Here is a 19,540-nt window from a genome sequence, read left to right on the forward strand (position 1 = left end):
TTTTCTTTAGAGAAAAACCATATCGACACATGTCACATGTGTGACACTAGGACGTTATTCGTAATAAGAGCAGTAATTGAATAGGAAATACGTGAAACTAATAATGTCATGAATTATATTAAATAAAAAATCTGTCATCTGCACGACATTGAATTTTTTTTTATTACGTGTTCTTGGTGAATATTTATTATCATAAAATACTATCTCGGACTTAAAGTAACTAAATGAAATCCAAATATTCTAATATGAAGAAAAAAATTAATAAACGAGCAATTTATTTGTATTTATGATGTATGGCTGTTTCTGTGTCGAAATACAATGTTACACATATTAAAAATCATAATTTATTTAATACAGTAAATAATGTGGGATATTTCTACTATGCAGTGACTGTGCATTTTTGTAGGTAATTGAGATGGATACAATATTAGCAGCGTTTTTTTTAAATCTATTATTATTTTGATGTAATATTATGGACGTTAATCCCAGCCTCAATAAAAATGACAGTACCGTTTTAAATAAGACAGGATTGTAATAAAATAATTTAAGAAAAACCTTACACTAAAAATCAATAGGTGGCGGTAGAAGTCTGAAAATGTGTTTAATTTTAAAGTCCCCATTAATTCATTAGGTTTATATATATATATATATATATATATATATATATATATATATATATATATATATATATATATATATATATATATATATATATATATATATATATATATATATATATATATATATATATATATATATATATATATATATATATATATATATATATATATATATATATATATATATATATATATATATATATATATATATATATATATATATTGAACTTTTGGTAAAATTATAAAATTGTGGTGTGCAAATAAGGAAATATTAAAATTTCTTCGTTTAATTTGTATTATTTGAATTTATTTTAAAAGTGGTTGTGATTAATTCGTGATAAAGTCTAGTTATAATGCCACGTTAAGTATTACAACCCCTCTTACAAAAACCTTCTCATTTATTATATTATATATATATATATATATATACATATATATATATATATATATATATATATATATATATATATATATATATATATATATATATATATATATATATATATATATATATATGTATATATATATATTATATTATTATTATAATCTCCGAGATGCAGCATATCTACCATTGGTAGGTATATTTAGCAGTATTTTAGGAGGTAAGATTGCTGATTCACTTCTTACTTGTTGTCGGTCGTAGGTTTTCCATCGTGGAGTGCATAGGCCTGGCTGACCCCGCAGTCGCGCCCGTGAAAGGGGACCAGCAGATCGGTGGACACACCGCGGCCCCTGCCCGACACGGAGCACGTCTCGCTGTAGCCGCTGGCGTACATCCGGCCACGGAAATCCGATCGCGGTAAATAGGATACGGACATTCCCGTAGGAGTGCAAACGACGGTAACTAAAAAAAAATAACGTAAATTTGTATATTAAAAGCATTGATAATTTTGTGGTATGGTAATAAAACACTCTCCTTATCATCCGTCGTTTACTTTGTGTAAAAAAGTGCATAAAAGTGGTATTACACAAAGTAAACCATGGTTGATAATAATGTAAAATTGACGTATTTTGTATATTTGATATTTTTTTGTTAGTTGAAACACGCAAAATAAATTAATCGTTTACAAACTTTTTAAAATAAAACAAATTTGTATTGTACACTTTTTTATTGGTACATTTTTTTCTCCAACACTCTTTTTTCTTTTTTCTTCACAGTACATGTTTAATCCTAATCATGACAAGGTTCTTGTCGAAACCGGTTGGAGAAAAAATGTACCAGTAAAAAGTGGTAAAAAACAAAGTTGTCTTATCTTATAAAGTTTATAAAATGTGCCAAACTATCTGCGAAATATATTCAAGGAATCATTTACATATTAAAAACAAACAAAAATAAAACATCTTAAATTTTAAACTGAATTGGTAAATAAATAAATATTTTTTTGTGCTGAAATTTTAGCTGGCGGAACTGCATATTATCATATATTATATAGTAAAACAACAACTAAATAGTTTTTCTCCCCTTAATTTATTTTTTGACTAGTAACCAAGTTTTTTCGTTTCCGAAGTGATCAGACTAGCAAGAAGAGCCAGTTACTATTCAAGTAAAATAAAAGTGCAAAAAAACTTTTTAATTTTAAACGTTTCGCAGTCGAGCGTCTACCAAACTACGCGACAGCGCCTGCCAAAATTAAAATAAAATGTATCGTAATATATTGAATTTTTTTTTTTTTTTTTTAATAAAAACATAAAATATTTAGGGAAAATTTATGGTTTTACATAAAAGTTTATATTTTATGTTTTTTTAACAATGCTGCATTTGGGATGGTTTAAGATGTTATGAGTAGTAAAATGTAAATTATGATAATTGTGAGTTTCCATCATGTTTGATGAGATAACTTTTGAAACTTTTGTTGATTGTGAAATGTAATTAGAAGTAGGAGAATTGTCTGTATAAATTATTTAAATTATCGGGCTGTGTAAGTTTGTATTGTATGTATCGTTGAGTGAATGAGTAATCGATTACAATGCTGCAGGTGTAGGAGAATCAAATAGGTCCCATTATTACCGATCGACTGGATCTGTAAAATGTTTATGTTATTAAATTCGTGGTAAGAGATTAACCGTCCACATTTCGTAACGGGGTCATTTATTCAAGTGCTCAAAGAAACTCTGGAATTAATGGCCCGCCGTTATTTGGTTTCTAGAAGGTATGCATAGAAATATTTATCTAGATCAGTGGTTCCCAAAGTGGTCCTTACGGACCCCCAGGGGTCCCCGGGATCATTCAAGGGGTCCGTGGAAAATTTATTTGGGGATCACTGAACAGCGTCAGAGGGTCCGCGCAAGGTTTAATATAAAATGAAAAAAATTGTGTCACATTTTTATTAATATGGAAGTTATAATAGATAACAATGGATTAATAATAATTTTATTAATTTTAAAACGAATTTTATGAACGGTAATAATCGCATATTCCTGACTCTTTTTATTATTTTTAATCTGGAGTAAGACACCAAACGAGAAGAAATAGGAAAATAGGTATTTCTATTTTCCAATTTCGGCACAAAAGTACATTTATTTAAACAAAAGTTGGCGTCTACAGTACAGTCAGTAGGTTTTCACCCAGGATCCGTGGGCAAGTTTTGACTATTAAAAGAGGTTCGTAAGCCAAAAGAGTTTGGGAATCACTGATCTAGATGTTTCTCAAAATATTTCAAGAGTCCTACCGCTTGATATGTAAAGCAGGCTGCCGTAATTAAAATTTGAGACGGCCATTTATTAATGTACCCTCGTCTGATAACGAGCTTGGATCTTCTTTTAATGCTAATGTTTGCGTAAATTGTATGAATTTTAACGCAAAACTTTCCCTTCATACTTTTATAACTTTGAATAAGCTTTCGTGTCTTTGATATTAAAACGTGTTCTCTATATTCTCGAAATTTGGATATTTTTAATTAAAGTTTCCACGAAACAAAGTACAAATTACAGCTAAATATCCAAGATATTAATATCCTTTTACATTTAATAATACATTTATCCAATTATATTCCGGAAGCTAATTTAATTCTGAGATAGACAGCTGCTGTCAATTTGTATTAATTTTGTAAAAAATGTTTCGTAATAACATGATAGATTATTTCAAATTTATATAAAACGTTAATCGCCATGATTCAAGAAACGGGTATTCATAAAACTTATTTCCTCTTTTAAATATTTGTTGATAAATCGTATTCATGAAAGTTTTTTCTGTAAGAAATGATTTGGAAATACCTGAAACATTATATTCATATTTTTTATACTCCCAATAGTATGGAATATACAATGAATGCATCATAAAACATTTTGACAATTTATCATTCACAATTGATAAAAAATACTTGATGACTAAAAATTGTCTATTATAATATATACAAAAGAGAGTAATTAAGTTTTATTTAAAAAATCTAGCCTAATTTTATGTATTCATTCGACAGTCAATTTGTGGTAATACCTATTTTACATCTATTTAAAAAAATCTTTTTACTGCGACACATGTTTCAATGCATTTCGTATCCGTGTTTGATACAAGATTAATAAAAGCACGTGTCACAATTAATTTTAAGAAATAGTGGTATTTACATAGTAAAAATTTATTCATAAATCTAGTTATATCTCTGGTGGATTAATTATATTTTTGTATGATGTACTAAAAAACAAACTTACTAATCATCACGCCACTTCCCCGCAAGGGTAGGCAGAGAGAATAGAACACCACACTACTCTGTCCTTGCAAACATTCTTCGTCTCTTCCACGTTCATGCATCTCCTCATACATACCCGCCGATTGTTTCGACTCCTAACCTGACCACTTTCAAGTATTTGGCATACTTGATCGTGCTTAGTTTTTCTCGGTCTTCCTCTGCTTCATTTGTCAATAACATTCGCCCCATAAATTTGTTTTTATGGTGTACTAACCTTTATAATTTTTTTTTAGTTTACCAATATTCCTTGCAAATCCAAATTGTTTTATTGATTTCTGTTTTTGTTTATGCTATAAACATCGGACTATTATCGGATGATCTCAGATATAAAAGCAAATTGATGTCTTACCGTTAAGGCAGGTGACTCTTCTGTAATATATTGCTTCAGGCTTCTTGGTGAGTAACCACGAACCATGGGTCAGAGTATCCTCGCTGTGAAGGTAGCATATCCTAGCAGTATTATCGTCACTGCCCAGCGAAAGTAAGATTTGACTCTTTCCTCTTTCAAATGGTACCGTTGTAAACCCTCTGCAATTGAACTGGTTTTCTCCTTCACATCTTTTCTTGCACTATATAGAAAAAAATCATTAAACTATAGGACAAAATAATAAATAATGATTAGTTGTTATGGTTTTACTGCAAACTAGGGTAATATCCTAATTGCATATTTTCAAAAAAGGTTGAAATGAAGGATCTAAATACAAGATGAAAAAGGAACTAAATTTTACACATTTTTAACTCATATGGTCCATCACTGTCATCGATAGTCATATATTATACTAATAATCAAATTAAAATGTTAATTAGTTTACAAAAATACCTAATCACATTTTTTCATAAAAAAATTAAACAACCTCTTCAAAAATACGGAAAATTCTGATTTTTCGATAATTTACAGTACATATAATGATCAAAACATATTTTTCAAGCCTCAGCTTTTATTGCATGTTGTTCAACAATTTTGGTCATTGGGTCGACCAAAAACACAAAATGTGATTAAAATTTTGTGTAGTTGTAAATATGACATATTGTAGTACTATAGTAGTGTAGTATTGTTTGCATATTGACGAAAAGATGGGTACGTCTCAAAACCGGTAGATAAAAATGAGTGGTTATATACTAACGTAACTATTGTTATTTTAAAATAAAAATAATAAAAAAATTAAGCATAATTTGTAATAATGGTGTAAAATATTAAAAATACAGTTTTGTTTTCAATATTTTATATCAAAACAATGAACCATTATTAACTATGGAAAAATGTAATACAATTAATATTTACCTCTTGTGTGGATATTCCATGAATCATTACGTCATAGTGTTTGAGAGTCTGGTTGTAGAACTCTTCGTAAGAACATCTGTTAATGTATTTTGGAACTAAAACATAATATCCTATTGTTTTTATTTGTTGGTCGCTCTCACGCCATTATGGAAACATTATTAAGATAAAAAAATATATAAATGAAATATTTCAAAAACGAATATTGTAATGAAAATATTAGGCAGATAATGAACGAAATATTTTTTTTTAATTTATGGCTATACAAAAATTAAAAAAACACTGCTTTGATGTAGTAGGGAGTTAATTTAAATGACCCTAAAAACGTTTGAATTTTTACCTGTTGATGAGAACATATGTATTTCTTGAAACTATTTATATGAATAAGCTCAAAAGTGGTATTCAAATTTAAGTGTTTAATTTTTTTTTATTTTAATCATTTAAGTATGCCCTGAAGTTAATGCAAATCAATAACTATCACTGGTTATAAATTTAATATCTAAGTTGTTTAACTTGGAAATTACTTAATTATCATATCATTTTTTGTTCTTTTGGAGTAATCGGTTGACAACTTAACACTGTATCCTGGATATATCATTATACATGAGTATTTATTTTTTATTGTACATGAACTGTACAGCATTTTGTATGACAAATCGAAAATAAAAGGGAAAGAAATATTGATACGCGATTTTTAAATGGAGTAATTTTTCTTAAAATTTTATATGCTTCACTTACGATCTTCAACGCATTGGTTTTCTTTATACCATAAGTCTCCACTAGCTACTCTGAAGGATTCAGGCTCCGTGAATTTATTTTCAGCGTTCAGGATACACTTTCCCAGGACAGAGGGGATCCTGTGTGATATATATCCGTGGGGTCCAACGTCCGGAACATCGGGAGTGGCTTCAACTTGGAACTGCGCCGAACGTATGGTGCCGTTCTTTCCGAAACTCAGAAGTTGTTGCGAGCATTGCGCATCTGTCACGTTTAAAACAACGTTGAATGAGGACCCTTGACTGATAAGTTTGTATCCGTAAGAGCTTTCTGTAGACCAGAGCTTTGTTCGGCAGGATTCAGGAACTAAAAAAAACAACATAATTAAATTGTTTTTTGCTGACACGTTGGGGCAACTTTTGAGAATGAAGGAAGCATAAACTTATTTTTACAATATTGTCGTTAAAATAACTTTTTGTCTTTTTAGTTTCGATTAAACTATAAAGTTATGTGATATTTAATATAAAATAATAACGTTTTATAAATCTATTAGCATTTTAAGCTTCATTTAATTAAACTAACTTATATTTTTTTCTGTGAAAACTATTCTTTCGATTAGGAATGCCATCTGAAATCTATTTTTCTCTTTATTAATATTTATTTCGTAAAAATGCTCTCATGAGAATATTAATCATAAATAAAAATGAACTCAAATTTTCATATTAAAATATACCCATGCTTTAATTTATTATTTTTATTAAAAATACATTTATTCTATACTTTTCCGATTTAATAAAAAAAAAAGTTACATATATATATATATATATAAGTATATTTACATAATTATACGTAGTTGGATTTAATTTCATGCCTAAAAATACTATTTTTAGACATGAAATTAAATTCATGTCTTAAAATAGCAAAAACCGAAAAATACTGTTTTTAATTATGTGACTGTATTATTTAAAAAGGTTTTATCTTGTTTAAAATTACTCTTTGTAAATGCATAACACAAACGTTAAAAAATTCAATGATAAAGACTGTCATGTCTATGTACCAGTTTATACTACAATAGTTTATTGCATAGATAAAAATATCACAAACGATAAATTTTTAGCATTGCTTACATTAATGTCTGACTATCAAACAAATGTTTTTTATGGAACTCCATAGAAATTAAAACATAAAATACTTGTACTTTATTCAATGAAATTTAATGAATTCAATGAAATTGTTTTAAAAATAGAAAAAAAAATTATCCAGCCATAATATTATCGAGAATTACTGGAATTAAAAATGTGTGTAATGTAAGAAAATTTATAAAATGAGTGCGGATACGCAACATTGAGTGCCCTAGCCGTTTCTACAAATCCTCTTTTTTCTCTTCATGAACAATGGTTACATTTTTTTCCATACAATTTTTGTACCAAGTTTTGTTTCCGCTTTTTAAATATTATTAATATTCTTCTTTTTGACCTCCTTTTCTTACCTGGGTCATCTATTACTCATCAAATATATTCTATTAATCTCTCAAAACAGAAATACAGGACCTTCCAATCATGAAATAATCTTGTTGACACCTCATTGATCAGATATGGTATACCTGATCAATGAGGTGTCAACAAATAGTGTATGTACCCATACACTATTTCAGTGCAGGATATGTTAAGGTAGAAACAAAAGATGAGAAGGTTATCCTTATATATAATAAGGCGTAAATTAATATATGTGTATAAAAATACACTTTGAATGGTTACTACGACTAATATGGAAAGATAGATTTTCTTAAATATATATTTTTTTCATCTTGGGTAATTTAAAAAGCCTACTTACATTAATAAACCATGAAAATGCGTAGGGGTTCATTTTTTTATTAAGAACGTTTTTGACTTACCGTCAAGACAAAGTTTGATAAAGTAGTTAGCGTCATTATCAATTAGAAGATCATCAGTGTTGGCAGCTGGCAGCCCGACGCATTCCATGTTGTGATGCAGAACGACGACACTGTAGCACTCCTTAACCAGCTGACACTTCATCAGACAGTCCAGAGAGCTCCACATCTGTCCAGACACGTCTCTGGCCCTTAATATGAACACTGTTTCTTTCAACGCATTTTCACTTCCCGGTCTTACTGCCAACTTCTTTTCGAAGGTTGTGGAAACACCAAAAGGGCATTGGAAGACGTTTGCACCTGAAAAATATCAGTTCATGTAAATAAGTAATCATATTTTCCCTTACGACCAATATCATCGTTTGCATTCAGATGTAAATGAAATTAGTATGGGAGTAATTAAAAATGTCACGTCTTTGAAAAATGTAAAAGCTAAATAAGCTTATTATTTAAAATATTCACGTAGAGAGTACGTAAAAGCTGTTAGAAAGAGTTCTCACATATTTTTTTTAGCCAACATCTGGAAGAAAATTATGAGTAGGACAGTTATTATTCCTGTGTATAAAATAAATGATTTTATCTTATAATTGAAATATAACTTTGTTTTAAAATCACTATAAATATTAAATTATAACTTAATTATAATATCTACCGGTTTGGAAGCTGACCGCTTCTTTATCAAGACTGATTAAAATGGCTTAATCAGTCTTGATAAAGAAGCGGTTAGCTTCGAAACCGGTAGACATTATAATTAAGTTATAATAAAATATTTTTAGTTTTTATTTAAAACAAAGTTACATTTTAATTATAAAATGGAAAATCACAAAGTTAGTGCTTCAAATATAAATTAGATTTTATCTTAGTATGTGAATGTTCATAAAATAAATAGAATCATACCAAGGATAATAATTTACTCTTTGTACTGATATTTCTCGGTAGAACTACAATTTATATAATAAAACAAGCATATTGTTGTTTTTTTTACTTTAATTTTATTTGACTAGTGATCGGTATCATCGTTACCGAAATTATGAGACTGGTGATGCCGGTAACAACGAAACCCGATTACTGCTCAAATAATATAAAAGTGGAAAAAACAGTATTGTGTAGTTTTTTTTATCAAAATAAAGAGGAAAGTTGGGCTGATGACATTGTTTCCATCGCCGGTATTGAGTAGATCAAAAAAGCCAAAACGAGAGAGATCTGAAAAACAAAATTTAAGTGGCCTACATTCAGCAGTGGAGAGACGGCTGACAAAGAAGAAGAAGAAGGGTAGTTTAAAGATGATTTTTAGTGGCAATATGCTCCACCTATGGAGCGAACACGGATGAAAAAGAAGAAACACACGAAATATGCATATTTAAATTATGCTTATTGACTGTTTCCTACAGTACATATATTTGTAAACAAAGTAGGTACGTAAAAAGTAGAATACAAACTAAATAAATTTCACTTTCAAAGTGAGGTAGTGGCCCACATATTATGCAGCAGGTGATAAGTGTTATCTGTCTGGGTTTCGACACAGAAACACATTAACATCGCGTCAGTCTATTTTGCATAGAGCGGTAGTAATTGGTTCACTGCGTAATGCCTATTGTGCAACTGTCATTGAATAATAGATACTAAACCATTGTTTATGCGTTTTTTGTCTAAGATCGATTACACATTTATTGATGTTTGTGCCGCAACCTATCGACAACATCCGTTTTCAAGGATGGCACGCAATATAAGGAAAATGGATATAGTATCAATCGTCTTCGTCATGCAAAGATATTTTTTTCATCATACACATATTTACAATTTTATGTTCACAATACAGTAGTAATTCGATAATTCGTTACTTCATAAATCAGCATGTTCTGTGATTCATCCCTCACTCCAACAAAATAATGTGTGAATTCATATAAATTAGGCTAGTTGCTGCCAAATAAGTGGGAGGTAAAATTAGTTAAAAATACGGTTACACATTTTTTAATAAGTTAATTAACTATATAATTGCAAGCAATATGGGCAACAATATAGCTGCAATTGTATGCATACCAGCAAAGCCTGGCAAAGGCATTCTAGATTTTTTTTCAGAAACCAGTCATTAACTCTAAAGCTACCTAGTAATACTTACTTAAATTAAACCAAAGTCAAAATTTTTACTTTCTAGTTATTACAGATCATTTTCTACCAGCATAGTTTATAATATTAATAAAGGCATGTATTTACAATGAATGGAGAAAAATGTATGTAAGGTGTTTTTTTTTCTGTTTTCGAGATCTTTTCCATAATTCGTCTTTTTCTATAATTCATCACGCCTCCTATACCGAGCATCACGAATTATTGAGTTTCCACTCTGATTTGTTCTCACTGGGTTTTCTCGTGCCGAGGGCATATTTATAATTTATTACTGACTTATGTTAAATAATGAATATATATAAATAAATATATATATATATATATATATATATATATATATATATATATATATATATATATATATATATATATATATATATATATATATATATATATATATATATATATATATATATATATATATATATATATATATATATATATATATATATATATATATATATATATATATATATATATATATATATATATATATATATAAATATTATTTTTTGACATCTCATCAAAGATGAAGAAGAATATGGAAGTCTGGACATTTACGGGGCTTACGACCGTCATAGGCTGGTTTAAGTGATCACTTTACACACGTGTAACATTCACCAATTCTACCCACTATTGACAACCACACCACTCAAATTATTGGAAGTTCTATATATATTAACCAATTTAGAAACCTTGTTCATGAATCACTAGAACTTCACTAGAGACATCTATTAATGAGATGTAAAGAAGCTTTTTATTAAGCAGAAACTCTTATATTAGTATATGAGATCCGAAATAATATGAAAATAACTCCTGTAATTGGAGATAATCCAGATTTTGTGAACAAGTATTTGGACACACTCAAAATGTTGTATATATATATATATATATATATATATATATATATATATATATATATATATATATACATGTACCTTTATATTTATCATATTCGATGGATACTGAAATATAAGATATCAACTAACAATTCTTTTGTTTGAATACTGATGTCACGCACATTGTTTTAAAATATCAGCTAGGCAACAAGAATCATAAAATTGTAAATCACAAACAGTAAATTGTAATCCATGATTTATGTAATATTGTACGTTATATCGATGTTTTAAGTTCGCTTTAAAAAAATCCATTCATCAATATGTCGTTTTGAGAGAATTCCTTAAAAAAACATTTATCTATTGTTGAAAATGTGATAAAAGTAGTTTTAAGATGGATCGATTGAATTAGATTTTGTGGCAATGTGAAGTTATTGTGAAACTATTACATTCTCAATTTATACAGACAACAAAACACGAATCAAATCGGAGTAAAATTTTGTATGTGCAAGAATGATTTATTTATGTACCTATATATATAAAATATTTGTATGTTATAAATTAAATGCTGCATTAATAGACAAAACTGCTAATGCAAACTACTCGATTATTTCGCTCTGTATAAGCTCAGATTATTGTATGAATACAGAATATGATGAATTCATACATACATACCTACATGGAGTATATTTCCTTCTATACACAATACTGATAAATGTTTTCCGATACGATTTATGCTTAAAGGGAGGTAAGCGAATTATTGAGGAAATGAGACAAACGTTATGTAGTGCGATTAATTTATTTGAGTTATTCGAGATGAACGCCAACGAGGGCGGAAAACTTATTGTCAATCAATGTTTTAAATATTACATCCCTCCAGGGATGGGCAGAGAGGATGGAGCGCGATAGGCGTCTTTTCTGACTAATCTTTTTAAACATGTCCTGTGCTTGCGTAGATTTTCGACACGGCTGAATTTCGGATTCTGATTATTTTAATTGTACCAGGTGTATTTTTTTGACCATCTTCACCCTTTTCTTCACACTCAGTTCACTACGGTTCACACATATCAAATATACTCTACATATTCATTCTATCACTATCCATTTGCTCCACTTGCTCAAACAATATTTCAAAATCTTTTCAAAAGTTACAAGCCTTATATCCCATTGAAATTTTGCATTTTGTTTTACGTTATTGCTGTTTGTAAACATATAAATAAGTTTCAATAAAAATGAAGGAAAATATAGAAGTCTGGTTATTTATAGATCTTACGACCTTTCATAAACTGTTTGAGTGATCACTTTACATATGTGCAACATTTGGTCACAAGCCCTCTAAATCTCCAGACTTCCACGTTCTTCTTGTCATGTCAAAATGTAAACACAACTCCTAAGCGGAGGAAATCCAGATTTGTGAGCAGGTATTTGCACATACTCAAAATATTGTGTATAAATAAGGATTTATTCATAGTTTCATTAAGTAAAAAAATATAAGATTATCAACTGTTTTGATTTTATTTATTGGTAACGTTTGTCGCGATATGTCGAAATGTCTATCCGTTATTTAAAATCATGTCGGGATGAAAAGTCCTTGTAGATTCTGAAAATCTGAAAACAGAATCGTGAGTTTTTCCCCGTCTGAAATTCCTAAAAATATAGAATATCGAATAAAATTCGAGCGAAAATACTTCTCTACCCCTGCCTATCCATATGTCGTACGCCCAGACCATATTTCTTTCCCATAAAAACTTCTTCCTCTTTTACGAGATACCTATAAAAAATCTCGAAGTTGAATAATTTTCTCAAAAGAACGTTCGTCTATAGTCCGTTATGGTGCTATAGGTTGATAAATCAATGGACAAAGGGACCCGTATCCCTGCCCGCATTGAGAAAATCGTGAAAGTAAGTACTTAAGTAGATAAATTACGATTTACCCTATCTCTGCTTAAACGAAAAACTTGCGTTCACCTTTTGTAAAATTTTAATATCTCTTTCGCATTTTTCATAGGAAACAAAAGGAAATTCTAACCCGCATTCCTGAACAAGATAAACATGCATAACTTTTTTTTAAGTTTCTCGTCTGGAAAAAAACCATTAGCATCATAATATGAGCCACTTTGAAATATGTTACAAGGTATGTTAAGAAATTCCTATTTCTGAATACCATTCCACGAGATTTTATTTGAAATTTTCTTTTTTCACTCTTACGTCGACTTTCCACTTTTCACTTTTCGACAAATTTTTGAAGCTTTAATAATTCAAATATAATATTTGTAAGAAAAATATTTGAAGCTTGTTTTTAATCTACTTATATTGAAAATATTGATATGATTTTAAATTTAAATATATTATTATTAAAGTTTTTTTTAACAGCTATAGCTGAAGCTACCGCGGTTCAGTTGTAGTTAAATGGAGAAAAAATAAAAAATAAACCATACATTTATAATATGTTCAATATCATAATGCCTTTGAAGCAATGGATAAATTAAAAAGTAGCGAAATAAAATTCAATAAAACACAATGTAAATATTTAGAGATAGTAACTGCCAAGAAACATGGTATGCGCTTTGAGCAATGTTTGATATTGCGCGTGTTTATGTTTCTTTTAACACACGGCGCTGCCATTGACTTTTTACTTACTACTTTTTACTATCACAGACTTTTTGCTTGTTGCTAGTCAGAGGTATGCAAATCCAAAATAGTGTGATAATTTCACAGCAAACAGTGTTTTACTATAAGAGATTTAAGATTTTCAAGAAATTTTTTTTACTTGTTTTTCATTTTTATTTAAGTTTATGGAAGAAATAATTTACAATTTACGTTATTAAATAGTATTTATTTTGATTTGATAATATGATATATTGATTTATTGAAAACGTTACAATTCGTTTTTTTTCGTCAAAGTATGAAAATCAGTTTATTTTAAATAATAATAATAATGAAATATTTACAAACTATGTATCGAAAACGTAACAAGGATGTTTTAAAATAAAAACAAATAATAATTACGGGTTAAATAAAAACAAAAAAATCTAAAAATTCCTTACAAAATAAATATTGTTTATAAACATGTTAAATGAAATGAAATCTTCACTAAAATACATATATTTAGGCATTTTAAATTATGCAGATCAACAACACATGGTAACTGCAAAACAATATATCTCTATACCACAATTTGACATACTTTACATCTTACTACTGGTTAGGAAGTAGGTAACCGAACCAAGTTTACATCTTAACAATGGTTTATAATTACACCACAATTTGGTAAAAACATTATATTTCACACATTTATTTAAGGTAGCATTTGAAGAAGTAAATAATTTTCCTTGTATAGCGTTCTCGCGTTATGAAGACGATTAGAACATTCTGGAACTAAATTTGACTTTTGTATCACAAAAAAGAACGAATAAAAATTATATTAAAACGGAATATATAACATGCAGACTTGACAATGTTTTTTTACATAAATCGCAAGACATTTTCTAAAAACTAACTAACTAACTATCACGCCGCTTCTCCGCAGGGGTAAGCAGAGAGAATAGAGCGCCACACCACTCTGTCTTTGCAAACATTCTTCGCGTCTTCCACGTTCATGCATCTCCTCATACATACCCCCCGATTGTTTCGACTCCTGGCCACTTTCAATTATGTGGTAAACCTGATCGTGCCAAGATTTTTTCGGTCTTCTTCTGCTCCTTTTTCCAATTACATTCGCCTCATATTTTTGTTTAACCATTCTTTCCTCACTCATTCGTTCTACACGTCCAAACTATCTCAACACACCTTTCTTAATTCTATTAATAATGCTTGTCTCAGCTTTGCGTTGCATTTTACATTTTTTGTTTAAATAAATGAAAGTATTCAAATAATATTTTATTATTCTGACCATTTTTCACAGCCCATGGTATATTTGGCGCCTAATGGAGTCGATGCAGTGTTAATTTGATTTTTAATTTTTTTTAATTTTTTTGTTGGTATCTCTACATTTAAGTATGAAGATGAATATCGAAGACAATATTTGACTGTGACTTGTCATTATCTGGTTTAATTAATTAAAATATTTACTTTTATATAAATTTCACCGACATAGTAACATAATACATAGTAGAAATTTTCAATCGAATCGAAAATATAATTTGAGTAGTATTTGTCAATAATGGAGAGTATGGTGAGTGTTGCATAGCGTATAGAGCGATTACTCAATCTAGAAAATGACAGGTCACTAGCCCTGTCAATGTCCAGACATCTTTATTCTTCTCAGTCTATGCTAGGTTATCAATAATATCAAAATATTTGCTAATCAAGAATTTGTGAACAGAAATTTGTGTAAAATTAATGAAAGAAATTTAGAGTAAGTATATTAATTATAATAAACTTTAAACATCTTGCATAAATATTACTAAAATATTTCGAGTGTGTTCAAATTTATGTTCACAAATTCTGGATTTGCAAGTATTTTATTATTATTATTGATAACTTAGCATAGACTGAGAAGAACAAAGACGTCTGGACATTGACAGGGCTGGTGACCTGTAATTTTCTAGATTGAGTGATCGCTCTATACGCTATGCAATGGATCGTTAAGTTCAGGTTAATAATAAAACAATATCATAATGTTAACATAAAATAAGAGTAAGTTAACGGCTTGCTTGCTAGCGAGGTTCTTTTTTGTGATATGTGAGAGTAATTTTTAAATTCACCTGTAAGGATTGTTTTAGAGTAAAGTTGTTATTTGACTATCATATGTTATAATTTGTTGGTCATTTTCTCTATTGAAGTGCGAATCGGAACTGCAAATATTTATTTAATTTTTGATTTTTGGACAGTAATAATAACACTCTACTTATCATTCATCGTTCACTTTATGTAATACCACTTTAAAAAATTACTACTTCTTGACCACTGGTTTTGGAATAATCATTCCATCATTACATCAAATTAGTAAAATGTAGACTTTACTACATAATACAATGTAGACTTAAGTAAATACCACAAAGTTAACAATGCTTTATATATACAAAATAATTATATGTGTCGCCTACTTTCGAAATCCACCAGATCCAATTAAATAAGATTTTAAAATAAATACTTTATCGGAATACCAATTGTGGGTTTTATTGTTTAAAATATGCTAAATATTTAAAATATGAAAACCCTGCTAAAAAATACTGAAAAACAGCGCTGTATTTCAAATTCCACTATATACACGGAACTTACCTTCTGACCCATATCGGCAAATCAGAGAGCGGGGATAGGTCAAAATTTAAGATGACATCAGTATCGGTTTGTGACTCGTATTTTTTTTTAATACTGAAAAAAAAGTCTTAAAAAATGGGAGAATTCTCAATTTCATATTTTATCTAAAGATAGACAAATCTTTGAAACATAAATGTTACCCGGAGAATTTTGCATTTTTTGTGAAATCGACTTACATGGATCCGGCGGATTTTGAAAGTAGGCGACACATATCGCGCACTCCTTTCAAGAACGTCATAAATCAAAATACTTGATTTTTCAAGAGAACGTTTTTAAAGTTTAAAAATATAATACAAAGTATTAAAAGTAAATATCAAGCCACTTTTTGAACTTTTTACTGTACAACAGATCTTTTTAGATAAAATCTGAAGGTTTTTTCTCCATTTGAAAAATATTTAGTAAATTTAAAAAAAATATCTAAACAATACATTTTATTCAAAATGCAAAATTAACACTTTCTGCCCTGCAGCGGGTAAATATTAAGTTAAAAATATGCCACTTTTGCTGGGATATAGTACATTTTCTGGGCATTCCGAAAACACGCACAACTGAAAATTGACGATTTTCGATTTATGACGTTCTTGAAAGGAGTGAGCGATATGTAATATTGCAAAACTCATATTGCCCAAACCAATAACCTCACACTGTAGAATATACTTATGTAAAATGTGTGTATTTTTTTTTTGTATTAAGGATAATAATATGAAATAATCAGCATCTCATATTGCGAGTCAGCTATAGTTGAATATCAGATATGATGTAACCCGTGAAAAACTTACTTATAATACTATGTTTCACATAATATGTTTGTTACTTTTAATATTATGTTGCTCGCAGTTTGACCCATTGCGATGTTGGGTCGACCTTGCGGGGACTCGACCGTAACGATCGCATTTAGTTTACATCGTTAGCAATGAATACTTAAATATTAAAAAGGTACAAAAGCAGCTTATTTGGATACTTAACGTACATCAATGATTGAAAAAACATCAAAAAACGGTAATATTTTCATCCCTTATCTTACCTTTTCCATTTAACGAATTTTGTCAAATATGAATAAATAAAAATAACGAATACGCTTAAAAAACTTGGGCACATATTCATTGATGTTACCTTTGAGATGAAAATAATAATATTTTAACTTATAAAATCAAAATAATTACGTACATATACTGTAGAAAAACTTTATTACGAATTTATAATAAAGGGTAAGTACATATTATAAGGATTTTTTTTATTCACTACTTCAAATAGTATGGAAAGTAGTTTAATATTTGAAATGGTATTTACTTTCTTAAGTTAAAATTAAGATAACATTTTGTTTATTCTTTAAGAAGAGACTCATAAACATTACCTTATTTTTAACTTACATAATCTAAGAAGTAAGAGTATTGAAGTAAGTATGAGTTTGCAATCTCGAGTGCTATGGCCATTGCTCCAATTCCCTTTTTCCTATTTTGTTTTAAATTTTATTTATTCCTTCTACGGAATACTTTACTAATAATACGATACTTAATCTCAACGAAGAGCCTTTGAGGCAGTGTTTCACAAAAATCATTATGTAAATTGAAAAAACTTTTTATTATAATTTCTCTGTTTTCTTTCACGTACGAGTATATCAGTTATTTCATTATTGAGCTCCTTCATTGTGAGTAGATTAGTCAGATATTTAAAATGCAGCTTATTAGTAATATCCCTATTAAATAAAAAATAAGCTGAAAATATTTGAAAATTAAATAACTTTATCAATCAGGATTATAAAAACAACAAAAAAATGTTTCACTATTTGAAAAAATAATATTACAAAATATTGGCCAATTTACCAATATTTTATTTCTTTATTAAATATTTAAAACAAAAACATATTGTATTTATAATTCTTATATCATTATCATAAAAGTCACAAAAATAAACATAAATGTGAGTAATGTTATGAATCATGTTTAAAAAATGATAACTCAAAAAAATAAATAAAAAGATAACCATGAAATTAATTATTTGTTCGGTAAAAATTATATGACACAATGTACCTACATACATCCATAAAGATGAAGGTAAAAAAGCTAGCCGTCTTCTGTGTGTTATATATCATATATGTAATATATACAAGAAGTATTTATTTTGATTGTAGAGATGTCTGAAATTCGTTGTTGGAAGGTAATTATTGACGGCTTACCTGTTACCCAAGGTCACATTTTTTGTATTGCATACCTACATGACTAATAATTTCAATAAATATATATGTCGGTAACATACCTGATAAAGAGTGTAATAAATCCAACAGGAACAAAACGAAGTAAGCCCTTTTTGACATCTCCAAACGATGGGTCACATGTGTTCAGATGAATTACTTCAAAACGGAATCACTGTACACACAAAAAACATGATTTGCGAAGAATAACGAAAGCAGGCATAAATGTGCCAAAAATATATTTATATCAAATTTGTAATAAAATAGTAATCGGTTTTTCTTGTTTATTTCCTCTGGTGTTGTTACAATATTTTTTGACCAATAAAAGTTATTTGATAAAAGTTGATATTAATTTTTCCGAATATGGCCGCTGGAAAATGTTTATATGAACAAACTGTCAAGAAAATTTCATATAAAGTTTCGCAACAGGTCTATAATAACCCGTGTTTCAGCGGCAACTTTGAAACAAATTTATTATAATGCCGCTGAAATACAATATTTTTTGCTTTCCGTAGTATTTATATGGCTCGCGTTGTGAGAATAAAGCTATTAAAATATTTTCCAAACAAATTATGCGGAAAATAATAAATATGGACGGAGTATTATTTTTTAAAAATGTATATTTAATATTTTAACCAACATTTTTTGCATCGCGTTGATTAGTTAAGTTATAAATAAATCGAAAAGAAACATTAAAAGGTAATTGCTTATTATACCAAAAACTACCACATAATTTAATTTTCATAAAATATGTTTGTAATGTTTATTTATAAAAAAAACATTAATTTTAAATAAAAAAAAAACACATTAATTGATTTGGCAGTCACTTTGCTAATATACATATCTATTTAGTTTTAATTCAAGTTTTACTTGGTTAATACCACTATTACTTTATTATTATTATTATTATTATTATTATTAAAAGTGGTGTATTCCA

The 19,540-nt window shown here is 28.6% G+C and overlaps 1 protein-coding gene across 1 annotated transcript in view; it reads right to left on the reverse strand.

Annotated features, from left to right (window-relative positions):
- LOC148310087 (uncharacterized) overlaps positions 1–18,877 on the reverse strand; it is a 35,955-nt gene extending 17,078 nt beyond the window's left edge. Inside the window, exons 1-6 of the mRNA XM_088259027.1 lie at positions 18,669–18,877; positions 8,194–8,490; positions 6,321–6,665; positions 5,586–5,680; positions 4,653–4,872; positions 1,248–1,464 (exon numbers count right to left, since the gene is read on the reverse strand). Coding sequence (XP_088115153.1) covers positions 1,248–1,464; positions 4,653–4,872; positions 5,586–5,680; positions 6,321–6,665; positions 8,194–8,490; positions 18,669–18,726 — 1,232 coding nt within the window. The 5' untranslated portion in view covers positions 18,727–18,877. The remainder of the gene's footprint in view (positions 1–1,247; positions 1,465–4,652; positions 4,873–5,585; positions 5,681–6,320; positions 6,666–8,193; positions 8,491–18,668) is intronic.
- Positions 18,878–19,540: the final 663 nt, after the last annotated feature.

This window comes from Brachycentrus maculatus, unplaced genomic scaffold, assembly GCF_059751285.1.
Source record: "Brachycentrus maculatus isolate JH-2025_06_01 unplaced genomic scaffold, ASM5975128v1 h1tg000107l, whole genome shotgun sequence".
Classification (NCBI taxonomy): Eukaryota; Metazoa; Arthropoda; class Insecta; order Trichoptera; family Brachycentridae; genus Brachycentrus; species Brachycentrus maculatus.